This window comes from Symsagittifera roscoffensis, chromosome 1 (assembly GCF_963678635.1).
Source record: "Symsagittifera roscoffensis chromosome 1, txSymRosc1.1, whole genome shotgun sequence".
Classification (NCBI taxonomy): Eukaryota; Metazoa; Xenacoelomorpha; order Acoela; family Convolutidae; genus Symsagittifera; species Symsagittifera roscoffensis.
Window position 1 is genome coordinate 100178047 of NC_087062.1, and position 18646 is coordinate 100196692.

Sequence of the window (18646 nt, forward strand, 5' to 3'; positions counted from 1 at the left end):
GGTGATATTTGGTTTTCAATCAGTCAATTATTCACGACCATCAGTTCTGTGTTGAGTGTGTTTTTTATGGTTTATTTTTCAGAGCTGTTTCGTCAGCGTAAAGAAAAGTTTGAAGACGGTTACGACAAGAATCAATATTCTTCATGTAAATGATGAAGAGTACGGGGAGTAAGGATAGAGCTTTGGGAAACTCCTATTTGAATATTTTTATTTTCAGGTTTGAAGGGCTCTTTAAAAGTAAACTAACTTCCTATCTTAGAGTAGGATTTAGTTATATCATTCAGCTTGTCTTTAGTACTAAAACTGAGTGGTTTTTGCAGTAATTTAGAATGTTTAACCAAATCAAACGCTTTTTTGGAATCCAAAAAACATAAGTTTCTTTTCAATAATTTTTGGTCCAGATGTCCCAAGTAATTTAAAATAACTCGATTAGTGCATCTATACTTCCCAGCTGAACTGATTTGGTGTGAAGAGGCAAAAATTTTCAAGCCGCAAAATGGGTTCAAAACTTTCTGCATGTGAAAATTACCATATTTATAGATTGGAGTTGCGTTAGCCAAACATAGCCAACTGACAGGTGGTAAAGAGTAAAAACGCAAATAACCAGAAATAAAAACAACTGACTTTATTTTTGTAGAAAAAAATTTTATCTTTCAATTTTATAAGAAAAAATATATATACTTTCGAATCTTTTTGAATTTTACTAACAATTTATGATTTAGGCGTTTACGATAAAATCAACCCAATATGAGAAAATTTGATCAATAGGTAAAGTTGGTATTGCAAAATAGGTGCTGCAAAATCGGATAATTAAATTTCATGAGCAAAACTATGTGTCGATGACGTTTTTCGTGATGTTTACTTGTTTGCTGTTCAAACCATTTGGCTGTTCTTTCAACGAAGGGCAAAAAAGTAACTCAAAAAGAAGCCAAAAATCAAACCGCGAAAAATCAAAATTTTTTCTGAATAAATGTTCAGACTTTTTCCTGAAAAAAATACAGAAAAAAATCACCAAGACCTTTATAAAAGTAGTGTATGCTTTCACTACTGAGAACATAAGATCATCGAGGAAAATAGATTGCATTTTGAATTGATTAAAAACATTATCTTATTGTTATTAGCCGATGGTCAAGCCTAGTAGGAAGTTGTCTTTTTTAAAATCCAAATTTTATTTCTCACACAGGTGGTCGATGAATCTGTATCTGCCCGCGGTTACATTAGTGTCGCGTGATCCAGAGCGTGATGGGTTGTCTGGAACAATATGAGGCGGAGGGTGAAATGGGTAGCCCCCCTGTAGTGGGTCGGATGAGGCTGAGGCGGCGGTTGAAGGGGGAGGGGACCAGAGCATGTGCAGCACTGAGTTGCGACACATGTTCAGCCTCAGTGATCTGACAGAGAGGGAGAAGGCGTCCTTCCGCGAACTGTCGCCTATCGGTTCCAACATACAATACTCAAATTCAATTGTTTTTTTGCCCTTTAGTTCACGCGGAAATTAAAACATGTTTGATGAAACACTTTCACTCTGAAGCACCCACATATTTATTTTCAGTTTGATAAGATTGAAGCCGTTTGTCTTAAGGAGTGGGTAAGTTAGGAGCTGTATTAAAACATGTTTGATGAAACACTTTCACTCTGAAGCACCCACATATTTATTTTCAGTTTGATAAGATTGAAGCCGTTTGTCTTATGGAGTGGGTAAGTTAGGAGCTGTATTAAAACATGTTTGATGAAACACTTTCACTCTGAAGCACCCACATATTTATTTTCAGTTTGATAAGATTGAAGCCGTTTGTCTTAAGGAGTGGGTAAGTTAGGAGCTGTATTAAAACATGTTTGATGAAACACTTTCACTCTGAAGCACCCACATATTTATTTTCAGTTTGATAAGATTGAAGCCGTTTGTCTTATGGAGTGGGTAAGTTAGGAGCTGTATTAAAACATGTTTGATGAAACACTTTCACTCTGAAGCACCCACATATTTATTTTCAGTTTGATAAGATTGAAGCCGTTTGTCTTAAGGAGTGGGTAAGTTAGGAGCTGTATTAAAACATGTTTGATGAAACACTTTCACTCTGAAGCACCCGCATATTTATTTTCAGTTTGGTAAGATTGAAGCCGTTTGTCTTAAGGAGTGGGTAAGTTAGGAGCTGTATTAAAACATGTTTGATGAAACACTTTCACTCTGAAGCACCCACATATTTATTTTCAGTTTGATAAGATTGAAGCCGTTTGTCTTATGGAGTGGGTAAGTTAGGAGCTGTATTAAAACATGTTTGATGAAACACTTTCACTCTGAAGCACCCACATATTTATTTTCAGTTTGATAAGATTGAAGCCGTTTGTCTTAAGGAGTGGGTAAGTTAGGAGCTGTATTAAAACATGTTTGATGAAACACTTTCACTCTGAAGCACCCACATATTTATTTTCAGTTTGATAAGATTGAAGCCGTTTGTCTTATGGAGTGGGTAAGTTAGGAGCTGTATTAAAACATGTTTGATGAAACACTTTCACTCTGAAGCACCCACATATTTATTTTCAGTTTGATAAGATTGAAGCCGTTTGTCTTAAGGAGTGGGTAAGTTAGGAGCTGTATTAAAACATGTTTGATGAAACACTTTCACTCTGAAGCACCCACATATTTATTTTCAGTTTGATAAGATTGAAGCCGTTTGTCTTAAGGAGTGGGTAAGTTAGGAGCTGTATTAAAACATGTTTGATGAAACACTTTCACTCTGAAGCACCCACATATTTATTTTCAGTTTGATAAGATTGAAGCCGTTTGTCTTAAGGAGTGGGTAAGTTAGGAGCTGTATTAAAACATGTTTGATGAAACACTTTCACTCTGAAGCACCCACATATTTATTTTCAATTTGATAAGATTGAAGCCGTTTGTCTTATGGAGTGGGTAAGTTAGGAGCTGTATTAAAACATGTTTGACGAAACACTTTCACTATGAAGCACCCACATATTTATTTTCAGTTTGATAAGATTGAAGCCGTTTGTCTTAAGGAGTGGGTAAGTTAGGAGCTGTATTAAAACATGTTTGATGAAACACTTTCACTCTGAAGCACCCACATATTTATTTTCAGTTTGATAAGATTGAAGCCGTTTGTCTTAAGGAGTGGGTAAGTTAGGAGCTGTATTAAAACATGTTTGATGAAACACTTTCACTCTGAAGCACCCACATATTTATTTTCAGTTTGATAAGATTGAAGCCGTTTGTCTTATGGAGTGGGTAAGTTAGGAGCTGTATTAAAACATGTTTGATGAAACACTTTCACTCTGAAGCACCCACATATTTATTTTCAGTTTGATAAGATTGAAGCCGTTTGTCTTAAGGAGTGGGTAAGTTAGGAGCTGTATTAAAACATGTTTGATGAAACACTTTCACTCTGAAGCACCCACATATTTATTTTCAGTTTGATAAGATTGAAGCCGTTTGTCTTATGGAGTGGGTAAGTTAGGAGCTGTATTAAAACATGTTTGATGAAACACTTTCACTCTGAAGCACCCACATATTTATTTTCAGTTTGATAAGATTGAAGCCGTTTGTCTTAAGGAGTGGGTAAGTTAGGAGCTGTATTAAAACATGTTTGATGAAACACTTTCACTCTGAAGCACCCACATATTTATTTTCAGTTTGATAAGATTGAAGCCGTTTGTCTTAAGGAGTGGGTAAGTTAGGAGCTGTATTAAAACATGTTTGATGAAACACTTTCACTCTGAAGCACCCACATATTTATTTTCAATTTGATAAGATTGAAGCCGTTTGTCTTATGGAGTGGGTAAGTTAGGAGCTGTATTAAAACATGTTTGATGAAACACTTTCACTATGAAGCACCCACATATTTATTTTCAGTTTGATAAGATTGAAGCCGTTTGTCTTAAGGAGTGGGTAAGTTAGGAGCTGTATTAAAACATGTTTGATGAAACACTTTCACTCTGAAGCACCCACATATTTATTTTCAGTTTGATAAGATTGAAGCCGTTTGTCTTAAGGAGTGGGTAAGTTAGGAGCTGTATTAAAACATGTTTGATGAAACACTTTCACTCTGAAGCACCCACATATTTATTTTCAGTTTGATAAGATTGAAGCCGTTTGTCTTAAGGAGTGGGTAAGTTAGGAGCTGTATTAAAACATGTTTGATGAAACACTTTCACTCTGAAGCACCCACATATTTATTTTCAATTTGATAAGATTGAAGCCGTTTGTCTTATGGAGTGGGTAAGTTAGGAGCTGTATTAAAACATGTTTGATGAAACACTTTCACTATGAAGCACCCACATATTTATTTTCAGTTTGATAAGATTGAAGCCGTTTGTCTTAAGGAGTGGGTAAGTTAGGAGCTGTATTAAAACATGTTTGATGAAACACTTTCACTCTGAAGCACCCACATATTTATTTTCAGTTTGATAAGATTGAAGCCGTTTGTCTTAAGGAGTGGGTAAGTTAGGAGCTGTATTAAAACATGTTTGATGAAACACTTTCACTCTGAAGCACCCACATATTTATTTTCAGTTTGATAAGATTGAAGCCGTTTGTCTTATGGAGTGGGTAAGTTAGGAGCTGTATCAAAACATGTTTGATGAAACACTTTCACTCTGAAGCACCCACATATTTATTTTCAGTTTGATAAGATTGAAGCCGTTTGTCTTAAGGAGTGGGTAAGTTAGGAGCTGTATTAAAACATGTTTGATGAAACACTTTCACTCTGAAGCACCCACATATTTATTTTCAGTTTGATAAGATTGAAGCCGTTTGTCTTATGGAGTGGGTAAGTTAGGAGCTGTATTAAAACATGTTTGATGAAACACTTTCACTCTGAAGCACCCACATATTTATTTTCAGTTTGATAAGATTGAAGCCGTTTGTCTTAAGGAGTGGGTAAGTTAGGAGCTGTATTAAAACATGTTTGATGAAACACTTTCACTCTGAAGCACCCACATATTTATTTTCAGTTTGATAAGATTGAAGCCGTTTGTCTTAAGGAGTGGGTAAGTTAGGAGCTGTATTAAAACATGTTTGATGAAACACTTTCACTCTGAAGCACCCACATATTTATTTTCAGTTTGATAAGATTGAAGCCGTTTGTCTTAAGGAGTGGGTAAGTTAGGAGCTGTATTAAAACATGTTTGATGAAACACTTTCACTCTGAAGCACCCACATATTTATTTTCAGTTTGATAAGATTGAAGCCGTTTGTCTTAAGGAGTGGGTAAGTTAGGAGCTGTATTAAAACATGTTTGATGAAACACTTTCACTCTGAAGCACCCACATATTTATTTTCAGTTTGATAAGATTGAAGCCGTTTGTCTTATGGAGTGGGTAAGTTAGGAGCTGTATTAAAACATGTTTGATGAAACACTTTCACTCTGAAGCACCCACATATTTATTTTCAGTTTGATAAGATTGAAGCCGTTTGTCTTAAGGAGTGGGTAAGTTAGGAGCTGTATTAAAACATGTTTGATGAAACACTTTCACTCTGAAGCACCCACATATTTATTTTCAGTTTGATAAGATTGAAACCGTTTGTCTTAAGGAGTGGGTAAGTTAGGAGCTGTATTAAAACATGTTTGATGAAACACTTTCACTCTGAAGCACCCACATATTTATTTTCAGTTTGATAAGATTGAAGCCGTTTGTCTTAAGGAGTGGGTAAGTTAGGAGCTGTATTAAAACATGTTTGATGAAACACTTTCACTCTGAAGCACCCACATATTTATTTTCAGTTTGATAAGATTGAAGCCGTTTGTCTTATGGAGTGGGTAAGTTAGGAGCTGTATTAAAACATGTTTGATGAAACACTTTCACTCTGAAGCACCCACATATTTATTTTCAGTTTGATAAGATTGAAGCCGTTTGTCTTATGGAGTGGGTAAGTTAGGAGCTGTATTAAAACATGTTTGATGAAACACTTTCACTCTGAAGCACCCACATATTTATTTTCAGTTTGATAAGATTGAAGCCGTTTGTCTTAAGGAGTGGGTAAGTTAGGAGCTGTATTAAAACATGTTTGATGAAACACTTTCACTCTGAAGCACCCACATATTTATTTTCAGTTTGATAAGATTGAAGCCGTTTGTCTTAAGGAGTGGGTAAGTTAGGAGCTGTATTAAAACATGTTTGATGAAACACTTTCACTCTGAAGCACCCACATATTTATTTTCAGTTTGATAAGATTGAAGCCGTTTGTCTTAAGGAGTGGGTAAGTTAGGAGCTGTATTAAAACATGTTTGATGAAACACTTTCACTCTGAAGCACCCACATATTTATTTTCAGTTTGATAAGATTGAAGCCGTTTGTCTTATGGAGTGGGCGACATAGGAGCTGTTCAGATTCATACGAGTGTTGCAATACACTGCATTTTTTGGCTATTTCGCTGCACTGCATTATTTTGAATCACCTTATGCAATGAGCAGGGATCATGGAGGGCGTCGAAATACCAAAAGTAGGATAAGAGGTGAACATTTAGCTACTTTAAACACAGCACCTACTTGAGACATTTTCCATTTGAAAAGCGGTTGCCTATTCAGAGTGCTATGAAGCTTAGTCAAGTCAGCAAAAAACAATGTGGACACATTTACTTTCAGACCTGCATTTAGAAATGGTTCGAACCTGTAACTAGGCATAAAAGGTGGGATTTAGAAAATGTTCTATTAGGTGCAAAAGGGAGTTGAGCCTGTCTTGTCTCACTTCCAAACAGTGGACTCTGAGTTTGGACTGGAAATGGAAGGAGGAAGAGAAGAGAAGATGCTCACCGAATCCATATCCGAAGGAGGAAGAGAAGCCTGAGCCCATAACACCCCCCATGCTCCCTCTGGGGTCATGATCATGGGCCAGATTGAACTGGTGGCACACAAACAGGTTCATTTCATCGGCCACTACGCTCATCACCCACCCATTCGCATCCCCCACCTACACAAACTACACTCCATCGTCCCCCCCCCCTGTGTAGAAAAATGATGCATGTATGACTCACTCGCCCATTAAAGCTACATGCACACTCTCTGGTCTAATAACTCAAAACCCAAAATCTTTACCCGTTTTTTCAGCATTGGTAAACTTTTTCAACTGTTTTTACACATTTCCGTTCTATACTCTTTTGCTGTTCGATGGTCGATTTTGCCTTCCTTTCAGCAAACGAAATGAACTAAACTTAAAAATAAATCAAGAGTCAAACCGCGAAAAAGTAAATTTGAGCCTGAACTAATTTTAAAGAATTTTCCCGAAAAAACCATGGCGACCTACAAGAGTCTGAACTACGTTCATCGACCCTTAAAAAATTCGGCATTCCATTTCGATGTTCCTTGGGAAAATGCTAGATGCGCGCCAGATTACACATACTATAAAAAGAGGAGAGAGGAATTTAAGCAAAGTTATGGTTCAAATAAAGATATGTGAACGTTTGACTTTAGTCATTAGAGTGATTTATTTGGCTGTCCACTGGCCTGAGTGAGATGTGTGAACAGTTTGGACATGGCGGAGGCAGCAGAAGTGGGCGTGGCCTCTTGAGTGGCAGCTGCCGCCTCCTTCTTCCGCCTCGCCCTCCTCTCCTCGCTCAACACTTCCACGTTGGGCTTGTAAGTGTACTTGGAGAAGAAGGAAGCCATCTTGGTCCCCCCTGATGCTGCTGCTGCAGTCTTCTGTCTCCTGTTCTGGTCCATCTTATTAGCTGTCACACAGAAAACAGAAAGTACCAATCATAGCACAGATAAAAGCAAAATCTAAAGTATTTAACAAAATCAGTTTGGCCAAAACTTTTTTTTCAAAAACGGAATTTTTATCGAATTTGTTGAAAATCGTTCAAAAAACAGGCAGTTGTTGTGCAACTAGCGCGAAATATTTCGACTACACTTAATTTGTGAGAAAAAACTAAGTTGAAATTTTTTTTGCGAGTTTGGGATAGACTAAAAGCAAGCTTAGAATAAATTACTAAAGTGTTTAGTGTCTTCTAAGTATTCATACACTACAAGTAGTTGTCATGCAGTTCAATGTACTATGTCTATTTAAAATTGCATGCATTCAATTCCCATGCTATAGGAACCATGCTAAAGCTAACTTCCGTACGATAAAAAAGCTTGTTATAAATTTCCATCAATGGAATCTATGAATGAAATGCTTATCATACAAAGTCCATTTATAAAAAAGTTTTGACAAGAATGTTTTCCATTCAAATATAAACTCTGCGAAACTCTTCAAGTTTGTTTGCAAGCAATTTTGAATAAACCCGGATTGATCTTGCAGTGAAAATCAGTACTAATGCCGTAAGAAAGCATTACTATTACAGTACTGCGCCAGAGTCAATTTATCTCTGATCAGAGGTAAATCAGCGATAAAAACAGCACTGTAACAGCACTGAAACAGTACAGTAACAGCATTGAAAAATCGCAAAAAAGCAAAAAAGGCTCTAAAAAGGCAAAAATAACTGTGTTTTTAGGTGGTTTTCAGCTGATTTTAGTTGTGGGGGTGAATCAAAGTTTCGAGAAAAAAAACTTTATATTTGTCGTTTTTTTCTACCAAAAATTATCCTTTCCAGGCAAGTTTAGTTGCTCAACCGCTCTTATAATCAACGCTAACCCATTTCTATTTTTTTCGCGAAAAAAATCTGCGCTGTTAGGTGGTTTTCAGCTGATTTGTGGCATAATTTTTAAATGTTAAGGCCTATTTCATTTTTTTTCGATTGTAACGACACGTAAAAAACCTTTGAGTTCAACTCGAAAATTTGAAAAAAAAATATAGAACTGTTCCAGGACAAAAACAGTGATACATAAACACTAGTACCAGGGGCGGATTTAGTACCCCCCCCCCCCCTCAGGGATTTTTAAGAAATCCCTGAGGGGGTTTCTTAAAAATCCGCCCCCCCTTTGGTACTTTTTAAGAAATCCATTTTGGCCAACCGACCCTAAAATTTTTCTAAAGGCGCCTTTGGCGCCAATGTATTGTATTTTTGAGGGGGGAGCGCGCGCCGAAAAAACGCAATTTTTTGGTCAAAATTTTCCAAAAAGTGCCTAAAAACGCCTTTTTTGGACTGTTTTTTCAAATTTTTGCCTGCCGCGCTGAAAATTTTTGCCAAAAAAAGGACTAAATCATGCTTAGGGAGAGCTCAAAAATCCATTCGGTCGACCTAAAAAAAAGGTCGACAAAATTTTTGAATTTTTTTTTTAAATCCGCCCCCCCCCTCGAGAAAATTCTAGATCCGCCCCTGATTAGTACTGTTTTTTCTTATTTCACTGGGCTTTTCCTGGAACAGTACTAAAAATATATCACTGGTTTTACTCTGAAACAGTACTGATTATGACTGGCAGACCAATCCGGTAACCTTATGTCAATTTTCCATACTATCCAACTGTAAGAATAATTTTTTCACAGAATGAAACTGTATGGCCATAAATGGGAACTGCATGACTAGACATTTTTCAAAAATGGAAGCAGTTGAACTAGCATTTTTCAAATCCTAAAAAATGGTTCAAACGACTAATCGTGCTATGCCAGAACTGCTGTGAAAAACCTGAGAAAACTAAGAGGTTTGTGATTTCTGCAGAAAATTTTTCACTGATCAGGAGTAAGTTTTGTCCTAGTTTTTTTTGAATAAGTTTCATTGTTAAATTAAAAGCTTTTGTGATATGAGAAGAAAATATTTAGACCTGATAAAGGAAAATAAACATGCCATTGCAATTTTATGGGAACTGTAAGACTAACGTTTTTAAAGAATTTTTGTGAAAAAAAGCACTTTTTGCCTTGTAATACGTTTAGAGATCATCATTTGCTCATATATTGTTCTTATGTTACTCAAGTTTATAATAACGTTTTTTTGTTTGAGATGGGGAAAGTTTTCATTTCGAAAAAAATTCTAATTATGCAATTCCCTTAGTATGCGAACTGTTTGACTAGTATTTTTTCATAGACAAAATGTATGTAACATTATGAGTAGCGTTTTTTACTGTATGGCTGATAACCCGGGCAGTTAAAAGTCTCGCGATTTCAGTCTCAGGGGCGGATCTAGGGTTTTTTCGGAGGGAGGGGGCGGATTTTTATCTAGAGTTTTGTCGACAATTTTTTTGGGTTGACCAATTTGATTTTCCTAGCTCAGCCCCCAAAAGTACTAAGAAGACCCTGGTTTGGCCAAATTTTCTGCGCCGCAGGCAAAAGTTTAACAAAAGGCCAAAACAGCGTTTTTAGGCACTTCTTGGAAATTTTTGACCAAAAAATTGCATTTTTTCGGCACGCGCTCCCCCCTCAACATTAATATATATTGTCGCCCAAGGCGCTTTTAGAAAAGTTTTGGAGTCAAAAATGGGATATCCTAATAATGGGGTCAGATATGGATATTTTAAATTAGTTCGAAGGGGGGACCCTTTGGGTGGGCAGGGTGTCGAATCCCTCAAGAAAAAAGCGTACGCCCCCACGCCACCCTAAATCCGCCCCTGCTTAGTCTCAATTCATATTACTTCACAGAAATCTGAAAATAAAAAATATAACGAGAGCCTTGAAAAGAATAAATCACTTAGCCCCACATGTCCACGTACTATAGCAAAACCAAAAATAAGGTGAAAGGTAAAATACGACGAGATAGGATCTTTTTTGAGCATATGAAAAAAGGAAACCTCATGAAATCAGTCTCAAATCGCAGCTATGAACAGGATGTAGAAATATGAGGTTACATCGAAAGTATTCAGAAGACAATTGGGAAAAAAGTCGGATCACCTTCAGAATCCCGAAAAATAGTTTAATTAGAGTTGACCTGATGAGAGTTAGGTTGACTCAAGGTGATCCTTCATGGTGATTTTTTTATATGATGGTCTTTTATGGATCATCTTCAGATTCCCGAAATCTGATTTGGGTAGAGTTGATCTAATGCAAGTCAGATTAGAAATTTGCCTAAAAAATTGGTTAAAAGTTAAAACAAATAAAATAAATGGAAGATTTTGTTTATTTCTTTTTCAAACCATATACCACACGCTATCCTAATTACGAAATAACACGTTTTGAAAATAGCAAAGTCTTATATAGTCCAAATAGCACGTCTCAGTTCAATTTAAAATGTTTTCTAAGTCAGATAAAATCTCCGCTTGCGCATTAGTAGCGCAAAAAACATCTCGCGCGAATTGTCCCAAACTGGCCATATTGGCCAACGTCAATGCTTCCTAACTCTGCAAAAAACCGCTGACAGGTGAAATAATTTTTGAAAATTGAACTCAAGAGAACAAAAGCTTTTAGATGATATAAAGATTTCTGCCAAAACTTGCTAGTTATTAAAGAGAAAACTGTCTAGAGGAAATACCCACGCCGAGCACAAATTTTACGTCAATCTCTCCGAAAGTCAAAACAAAAATTTGAAAACCCGAACGATGTTTGAATAGTTTTTATGTGAGATGTTAATTTAAATTGAAGTTTAGAGAGATAGTGATTCCTGCAATTCACATATAGAATAAGCAAATAGAGAAGGAAAAAAGAAAACTTCTCGTATCAGGACCAATCCCAATGTTCCGAGCGCTTTGTAAAGTAGTCAATGGGTAGTGTTTGGCTTAAAAAGTAATGTATTTTTCAAAACGAAAAGTTTCAAAAATTGATCTTTTCAAGTCATCCCTTTACATCCTGAACGAAGTGAAAATTTTTCGCATATGTCAAAGTTTCAAATCGACCAAATAGCATGCCTCATTCAATTTAGATCGATTTCTAAGAGTGGCTAAATCTCCGCTAACGCGTTAGTAAAGCGAAATGTTTTGATATTAAAAAAATCTGAGAAAATTACTAGTTAAAAAATCGAACTTTGTCGGGAGAAAATAAACCACTCGAATACAATTCGTCACTTTCTTCAAAATCGGAACAAAAAAAAATGAAAAAAAAAAGAATAGCCGGTTACTGTGCAAGTAGTACAGAATGATCCGACCAGTCTGAGAAAATTACAACCATATTATTTTTCCAATAAGTGTCGTTTTTTCGGCTTGGTGTGATAAAGGAATCTGAGCGAAAACGTAGAGCTTAAGCATTTTCGTCAATCAGTGTTAAATATGCGAAATGAAAAACAGTTTTGCAGACAATTAACCAAAAAAAAATTTAGAAAATTTGAACTTTTCTTAATATAATTTTTCAAAAAGTTTTTTTCAAATTTTTTGAATTTTTTGAAGTTTTTGTAGCTAAAAACTCCAAACATTAACTTAATTCGAGTAAAGCGAATTTTTCAAGGCTCAAATTAGCATAAATAAGCTCACACGCTCGAAATCAGGCAAAAATCAAAAATTTCAAACCGGTTTTTCTCGACACCGGGAAAAAAATTTGAAACTTTTTAATGTCCTTCGAATCACGACTGAAAGGGTTTTAATATGATATATCACTCAATCCACTCCAATCATTATTTGTGGTACCTGATTTTGCGTGGAAAACAAAAAGCAAAAAAAACTAGGATAGCCGGTTATTGCACAAAATACACAAGGAAGCAAGTAGCACAGAATGTTCCGACCACAGTCTTAAAAAAATACAAAAACTTTTTCTCAAACTGGTGTCGTTTTTTCAGCATGAAGTGATAAGAAAATCTGAACGAAAAATAGAACTTAGGCTTTTAATACGATTTATCACTCAATCCTGTACGATGATTATTTGTGACAGCTGATTTCGCGTGGAAAACAAAAAAAAATAAAACACACCCGAACCCAAAGTTTATTCTCATTTTCAATGGTCGGAACAAAAACCAGGGACTAAACAACTTGCATATGCCCAACCAAGCAAAAAACCACGTATAAAAACGAAATTTAGAAATTGGCAATATAGGCAATTGCTTAAACTTGTAGAAAGACATAAATAGATAGATAGATAGATAGTTTAGATAGATAGATATTCAAAATGTTTTATTTAAAAACCCACAAACCCAAATCTAAAAGTCTCCAAATTTTTGACAATCATGCTCAAACAACAGCCCTAAAAATGATTGTAGACAAACAAGTATTTACATTGAAATAACCAAAAACATTTGAAAGATTGTAGATGACCTGAAAAAAAGGAGAAAGTTACCGAAATAGAGCGACCGAAGAAAAATTTTCCTCGACTTATTTTCAGACTTTCAAAGTCGCACCGATGTTAATTCCGACTGAAACTTCTAAGTCTTCACAGGTTTTCATATTCGCGGGCAAAGTCTTAACATGTCGACTTTCATTCGCGATTTTCTGAAAGTCTGAAAATAGTTGAGGAACAACGTTTGGATGCAAAAGTTATTTGGAAATGAACTTTGGATGTGTTCACACTTACCGGGTGAGGGGCGAATGGGAGCTCTGAAGGATGCATTGTCGGCTGCCGAGGTGGTGGGGGGTTGGAAGGGTGCGAAGGGGGGTAATTGGGAACTGGAAGTAGGGGTGCAGGGGAGGAGGGGGAGGAGGTGGTCTGCTAGGGTGCTGTCCTCCTGCAGTAGGAGGGAGAGGTTGCTTCTCACTGAGGAGAAGACGAAGTTGGTCTGGGGGAGGAGCATCATGCAGGCTATCTTCTCGTGGGGGAAGCAGTCCAAGTTCACTTCGAAAGACTCGATCTGTTAACACACGTAGTCGCTATCATATCACTCCACCCAATCCTTTTAGAGAAAAGAAACTTTTTAAAATAGGTAAATTAGTGTTATATTTAAAAAAAAATTGTTTAAGTTGTCAGAAGATTTTTATCGCTAGCTAAACCTAATATAATTGATTTTTGAGAGAAAATTATAAGAGTTTGCAAATTCACAAAACTGCGTGAAATGCATAAACTACATTAAGGCGAAGCGGGGCTCCACAAAACGTGCGTTGCAGCTTAAAACCTTGCACTACAAGATTTTGAATAAAAAAAGAAACAGTTCATTTTTTTGAATAATCAAGCTGATCAAAAATCGAAATGAATACACCTTTGAAAATGTCATAACTTTGTATTGGATGATGTTTGTAGACAGCCTCAACATGCATTGAGAATTATTGACCGAGTGGAGACTCACGCAAAAAAATTGAGTCGACCAAAAATTCTCATAAGACAAACAGTTTCCAAAAAACGAGCACATTTTCAAAATTGTGCTTTTTCAAGGTCGTTGTTTTTTTTCCTTAAAAAATAAAGACGACAACAGTTGAGCAACAAAAATTAACAACCTTTTTTTTAAAATAATTTTTAACCTCAAGTTTCGCAAGGAGTTTTCGAGAAAATTATAAAATCCAATAACGGTCTAATTGTTAAAGTTTGGACATTTCTCAGGCCAAAACTTTTTTACTCCATTTAGGGCGTAGCAACTAATGGAGACTTCGCCCAAACACAAGAAAAACAACAATCCAAAAAACTCGGTCTAAAGTTTCCTCTTACTGAGTTTTTTGAAGATCGTAGAACGCCCGGTGAAAACCAAAATAAATAAGCGAAATATCTGTGCACACATGATATTACCCGGTATCTCCATCGATAACACTTTTGTGAGTATCGGTTTACTAAATTCTGAGAAAAAAACTAAAAAAGCAATCAAAAAATAAGCTTAAAAACAAAAAAAAATCAACTCATATACCGATTCATATTAAATATTTTTATCAAAAAATAACTTACCAACAAAAAACCAGGTACAAATCATGATTTTTTGGAGCAAAAGTTATTTGGATAAAAAAAGCAAAAGCGCCATCAAATCAAGAGCAAGTTGCCCTGCGACTACGCTTAGCTTGCATAAAAATCAAAACATTTACGACCCATCCATACTGAAACAAGCAAAAGCATTAGAAAAAGTTGTCCTTAAAATTACGCATCATACGTTCACTAGCCGATATAACATCCGCTGCCCCGTTCAATCAATCATAATAAATTTTTTCAAAATCAAAGTTGTTAAAGTTACTAACTGCAGAACAAACACTTATATTAAACGTCATTTGGATAAAAAAACTCAAGCATTGGAAAACAACCGGGTGGAAAAGTGTAGTAAATAAAATAAATATCTATTTAAAAAACGTAAAACTAGGACGAAAACAACACATCCGATAAAAACAACATTTTTACAAGGAAAAATAATTACCTAAATTATCTAAAAAAAATTTATTTGAATTTTAGCTTGTCAACTGGTATGTTGTGAGAAATACGTGTCGTTAGTGCAGTAACTTCCACGTGCAGTGTACATAAAAAAATGTTTTGGGGAAAATCTAATTTCCGGTAACAAGTCAATTGCTCCTGCAAGTGAAAAAAATAAATCATCGCTGCAATTTTTACTTTGACAAGGAAATGCATATCTTGGAAGAGTTCTACAAGACTCTTGTAAGATTTATATTTCAAATTGAGCATGCAAACCTTGATGGGTTCTTGCAAATATTGCACTCCAAGTTGTGTGAATCCAAGTAAAGTAGGATCTTGATAAAAATTATTTTATTTAAATTTTTTGTTCACATATTTTTAAGAGAAACGTGTGTTATTTTACAAATCTCAGTTTTCAAACAATGCGATTACAATTTGAATATTTTGTTTTTAATCAACAATCTGATGTGCCCGCTTTCGATTTGCTGATTAATTGTTTTACAGGCTTGACACTAAAATCAACGCTTTCAAGTTTTATTCCTAAAACTTTGATTAAATTTGCTGTTCATTCACAATTGAGGTTTTACATCAAGGAAACTGAAAAACATAAGCAAACAATAAATAAATAAAGCCAAAACTGTTCATACTGATGTAACAAGACTACCTTTATATCAGGCCCTCAAAATTTTAGCTGCCCTTTAATTGATCTCAGATAGTTTTTGACAAACAAATTTTGATAATTTAAAATTTAAGCTGCCAATAAATGGTGTGATGTGCTTAAATTTGAGTGGAAATAATATAACCAATTAGTTAGAAGTTTTTCATTTAGGAATAATAACAAAGGCGGATGGAAGACGAGCTTTCATTTGACTTACATTCTACCGGATAAGTCAAAACATGAGCATTTTACCTGACTCGATAAACAAATTTAACTGAGAGATGTAACGCTGCCCTACAGTTTTTCAAAAAAATGGTTTTCAAAAAAATATACTCCTCTTAGTCAAATTTGTTTATCGAGTCATGTAAAAAGCCCATGTTTTGACTTATCCGGTAGAAGGTAGATCTAGTGAAAGGTCGTTTCTCAGCTAATTTTTGTGTTTTTTTTAACCGCTTCTTTTTCAAAATTTTACTAATTTGCTTTAATTCAAGGATTCAATTTGCTTTTTCAGTTTGCTTTTTAATTCAATTTTAGAAAAAATGACAGAAAATTTGTGCTTGCGGGGTTTTTTTTCTCATGACAAATTTGGATTTATTAACAAACAGTTTTTGACAGAGTTTTCTTACAGCATTCAAAAAGTATTTTACTCTCGAGCTCAAGTTTTAATAAAAATTTCACCTGTGATCTTTATTTTGCGATGTCAATTGCGGATCATGAACGCGCGATACATTTCGTCCTAATAACGTGTAAGTGGAGCATTAATTCGTTTTAGAAATCGTTCCAAATCGAAATGAGGCATGTTACTTGGTCTACTTAATATTTTCCTATATGTGAAAGTATCACTTTTTTATTTCGATAGAGTGCGAGTGGTATGATTTTCAAAAAACTCAAAAAAACATGAAGTTTTTTTTTGAAAATTTCATCAATTATCTTAAAACAAGCGCTACTCCATAGAACTTAAAATGCAGTCTGAACATTAAGAGTCCTGATATGGCACTATTTTTTGGTTTGGTAAAAGATCGGTCTAATAAAAGATTTAGCCACATTGCGGTTAATCAGAAAGATATGAACAATTCGCTTGTTAAAAATTTAATCGAGCAGCTATGCCAACTCGGTTTTAGTTTAGCGCAAGCATACTCGCTTTGCATTCCAAAAACTTCCGGATCGATACTCACAAGCAGTCAGTTTTATTCTGTCAATTATGAAATTGGTCTAAATAAATAAATAAAACAGCCTGAGCATATATATTCCTCAATTTCCTCGAAATTCGGAACAAAAAACCTTATCTGCTGAATCGGATGAACTGTTCTTCGTTCTTACGTAGAGAGTGAGAAGAACATCGACTGGGAATTTGGTGTCCGATGAGACGATGACCTTGGCCGCCTGCAGGGGCATCTCACTCATCGACTCAGGTGACTCATCCCTGATTGGCTCATCGGCTTCCTTCCCTTCCTCTTTTCCATCGCCACTGCCCTCTGATTCTTTACTGTCCCCTAAAAACACCCCTAACCTCTATATGCCGCTAAGTAATCTATATCCAACGAAAGGGCTGCATTTTGAAAAGGAACAACAAACGTTAGCTCGCATTTAAACAAATTTAATTTATTGCTCAAAATTTTTCGAATGAAGATAAACCTAAGTGTGGGAAAAATAACAATGCCAAAAATTACAAATAGTCGACAAAACACGAAAAACCATCCAAACAAAAAAGACTAACGTCAACAAACAAGTCCAGCCGGCCAGGGATGGGATGACAATTATTCTTATTTTTGAAACAATTAGAAAAAAGTGTAAACATAAGATACATTGTTCTTTAAATATATATATTTTTTATTCTCGAGGCATATCATTAAAAATACAAATTAATTTGATCAAAGTGTTTTCGATTGCCAATTTAGAAGCGCAAGCCTTTTTCTAGTCTTAATGTATTCAGTTCTCTCCAAAAAACATCCCTTTTGTTGCAAATTGTCTGACGAACAACCAAATCAAATCAACGCAACAGAACACACTTCTCTTAATGATTCAAATTTCGTTTTTTACTCGCGTTTTTACTCGTGTTTGAAAACATATTTTTCACTCAAACATTTTGAAACATGACTTGAAGCTATCCATCGTTGCAGCCAACAGTCAGTGTACACAAAAGCACACAAAAGCTACAGAAGCTGGATAACAAAAATGTTGGAAAAGATAACAGTTATAAACACATTCTGCATTTCTCATCGATTATCGCCAATCATGAAACTTTAAAAATACGGAATGTTTATATTTATATATAGTAAAGGCCTAAAAAGGGTAATTAAAGAGATAGTTGCAAGATATATCTGATAGATAGATGGTAGAAGATGCAGAAGAGGAAAAGAAGGAGAGAGAGAGAGAGAGAGGCGGCTGCTGCTGTTCTGCTGTTCCTACCTGCCACATTGTTCAACACTTGCTGGATGTAGTCCAGGAATGAAGGAGACAGCCTCATCAGCTAAACACAACAGCTGAGAAATGGCCATAGCACCATACAGACAAGCGCGCATCATGCTCTGCCTCCACTAACCCATCCTTCCATTTAAATGTTGGCGATTGATGAAATGGTTGATCAGATTCGGTTGCAGTTATCCGTAAACGGATATCATTTGATTCAAAAGACGAACCTTTCTATCTAATAATATTGTCGGGTTGTCCTCTTTTTCTTTTCTTTTTTTTCTGAAAAGACCTCTCCTTTGGTGGGTTTGAATTAGTTTTCACACAGAGGCAAAGCGGAATTTCGCAACACTTGCAGAACAACACAAAGATAGCATTACAAATTATTAGCCAGACAATGAGACGAAGGCAACCAAGTCGAAGACTTTTTATAGTTTGAAGAAACAAAAAGTTTTTAAACTTGTCAGTTGCAAATGATCTTTGGGAAAATATGCCAAAAAACACCATCACCGCCGTTAATCAGCATTCGAAATCATTTGCCGAGTGAAAACTAAGTCGAAAAGACTTAATGAAGGTCATCAAGATGTCATAGAA

The 18646-nt window shown here is 35.6% G+C and overlaps 2 protein-coding genes across 4 annotated transcripts in view; both read right to left on the reverse strand.

Moving 5' to 3' along the window:
- LOC134853464 (bridge-like lipid transfer protein family member 1) overlaps positions 1-6903 on the reverse strand; it is a 33319-nt gene extending 26416 nt beyond the window's left edge. For all 3 annotated transcript variants that reach the window (XM_063869480.1, XM_063869473.1, XM_063869466.1), the window contains exons 1-2: positions 6759-6903; positions 1180-1428 (exon numbers count right to left, since the gene is read on the reverse strand). In XM_063869480.1, the coding sequence (XP_063725550.1) occupies positions 1180-1428; positions 6759-6891 (382 nt within the window). In that variant the 5' untranslated portion in view covers positions 6892-6903. The remainder of the gene's footprint in view (positions 1-1179; positions 1429-6758) is intronic.
- A 515-nt stretch (positions 6904-7418) lies between these two features.
- The window catches only part of LOC134841269 (uncharacterized), a 149655-nt gene continuing 138427 nt past the window's right edge, over positions 7419-18646 (reverse strand). Inside the window, exons 22-25 of the mRNA XM_063857147.1 lie at positions 18053-18113; positions 16964-17136; positions 13243-13516; positions 7419-7672 (exon numbers count right to left, since the gene is read on the reverse strand). Coding sequence (XP_063713217.1) covers positions 7419-7672; positions 13243-13516; positions 16964-17136; positions 18053-18113 — 762 coding nt within the window. The remainder of the gene's footprint in view (positions 7673-13242; positions 13517-16963; positions 17137-18052; positions 18114-18646) is intronic.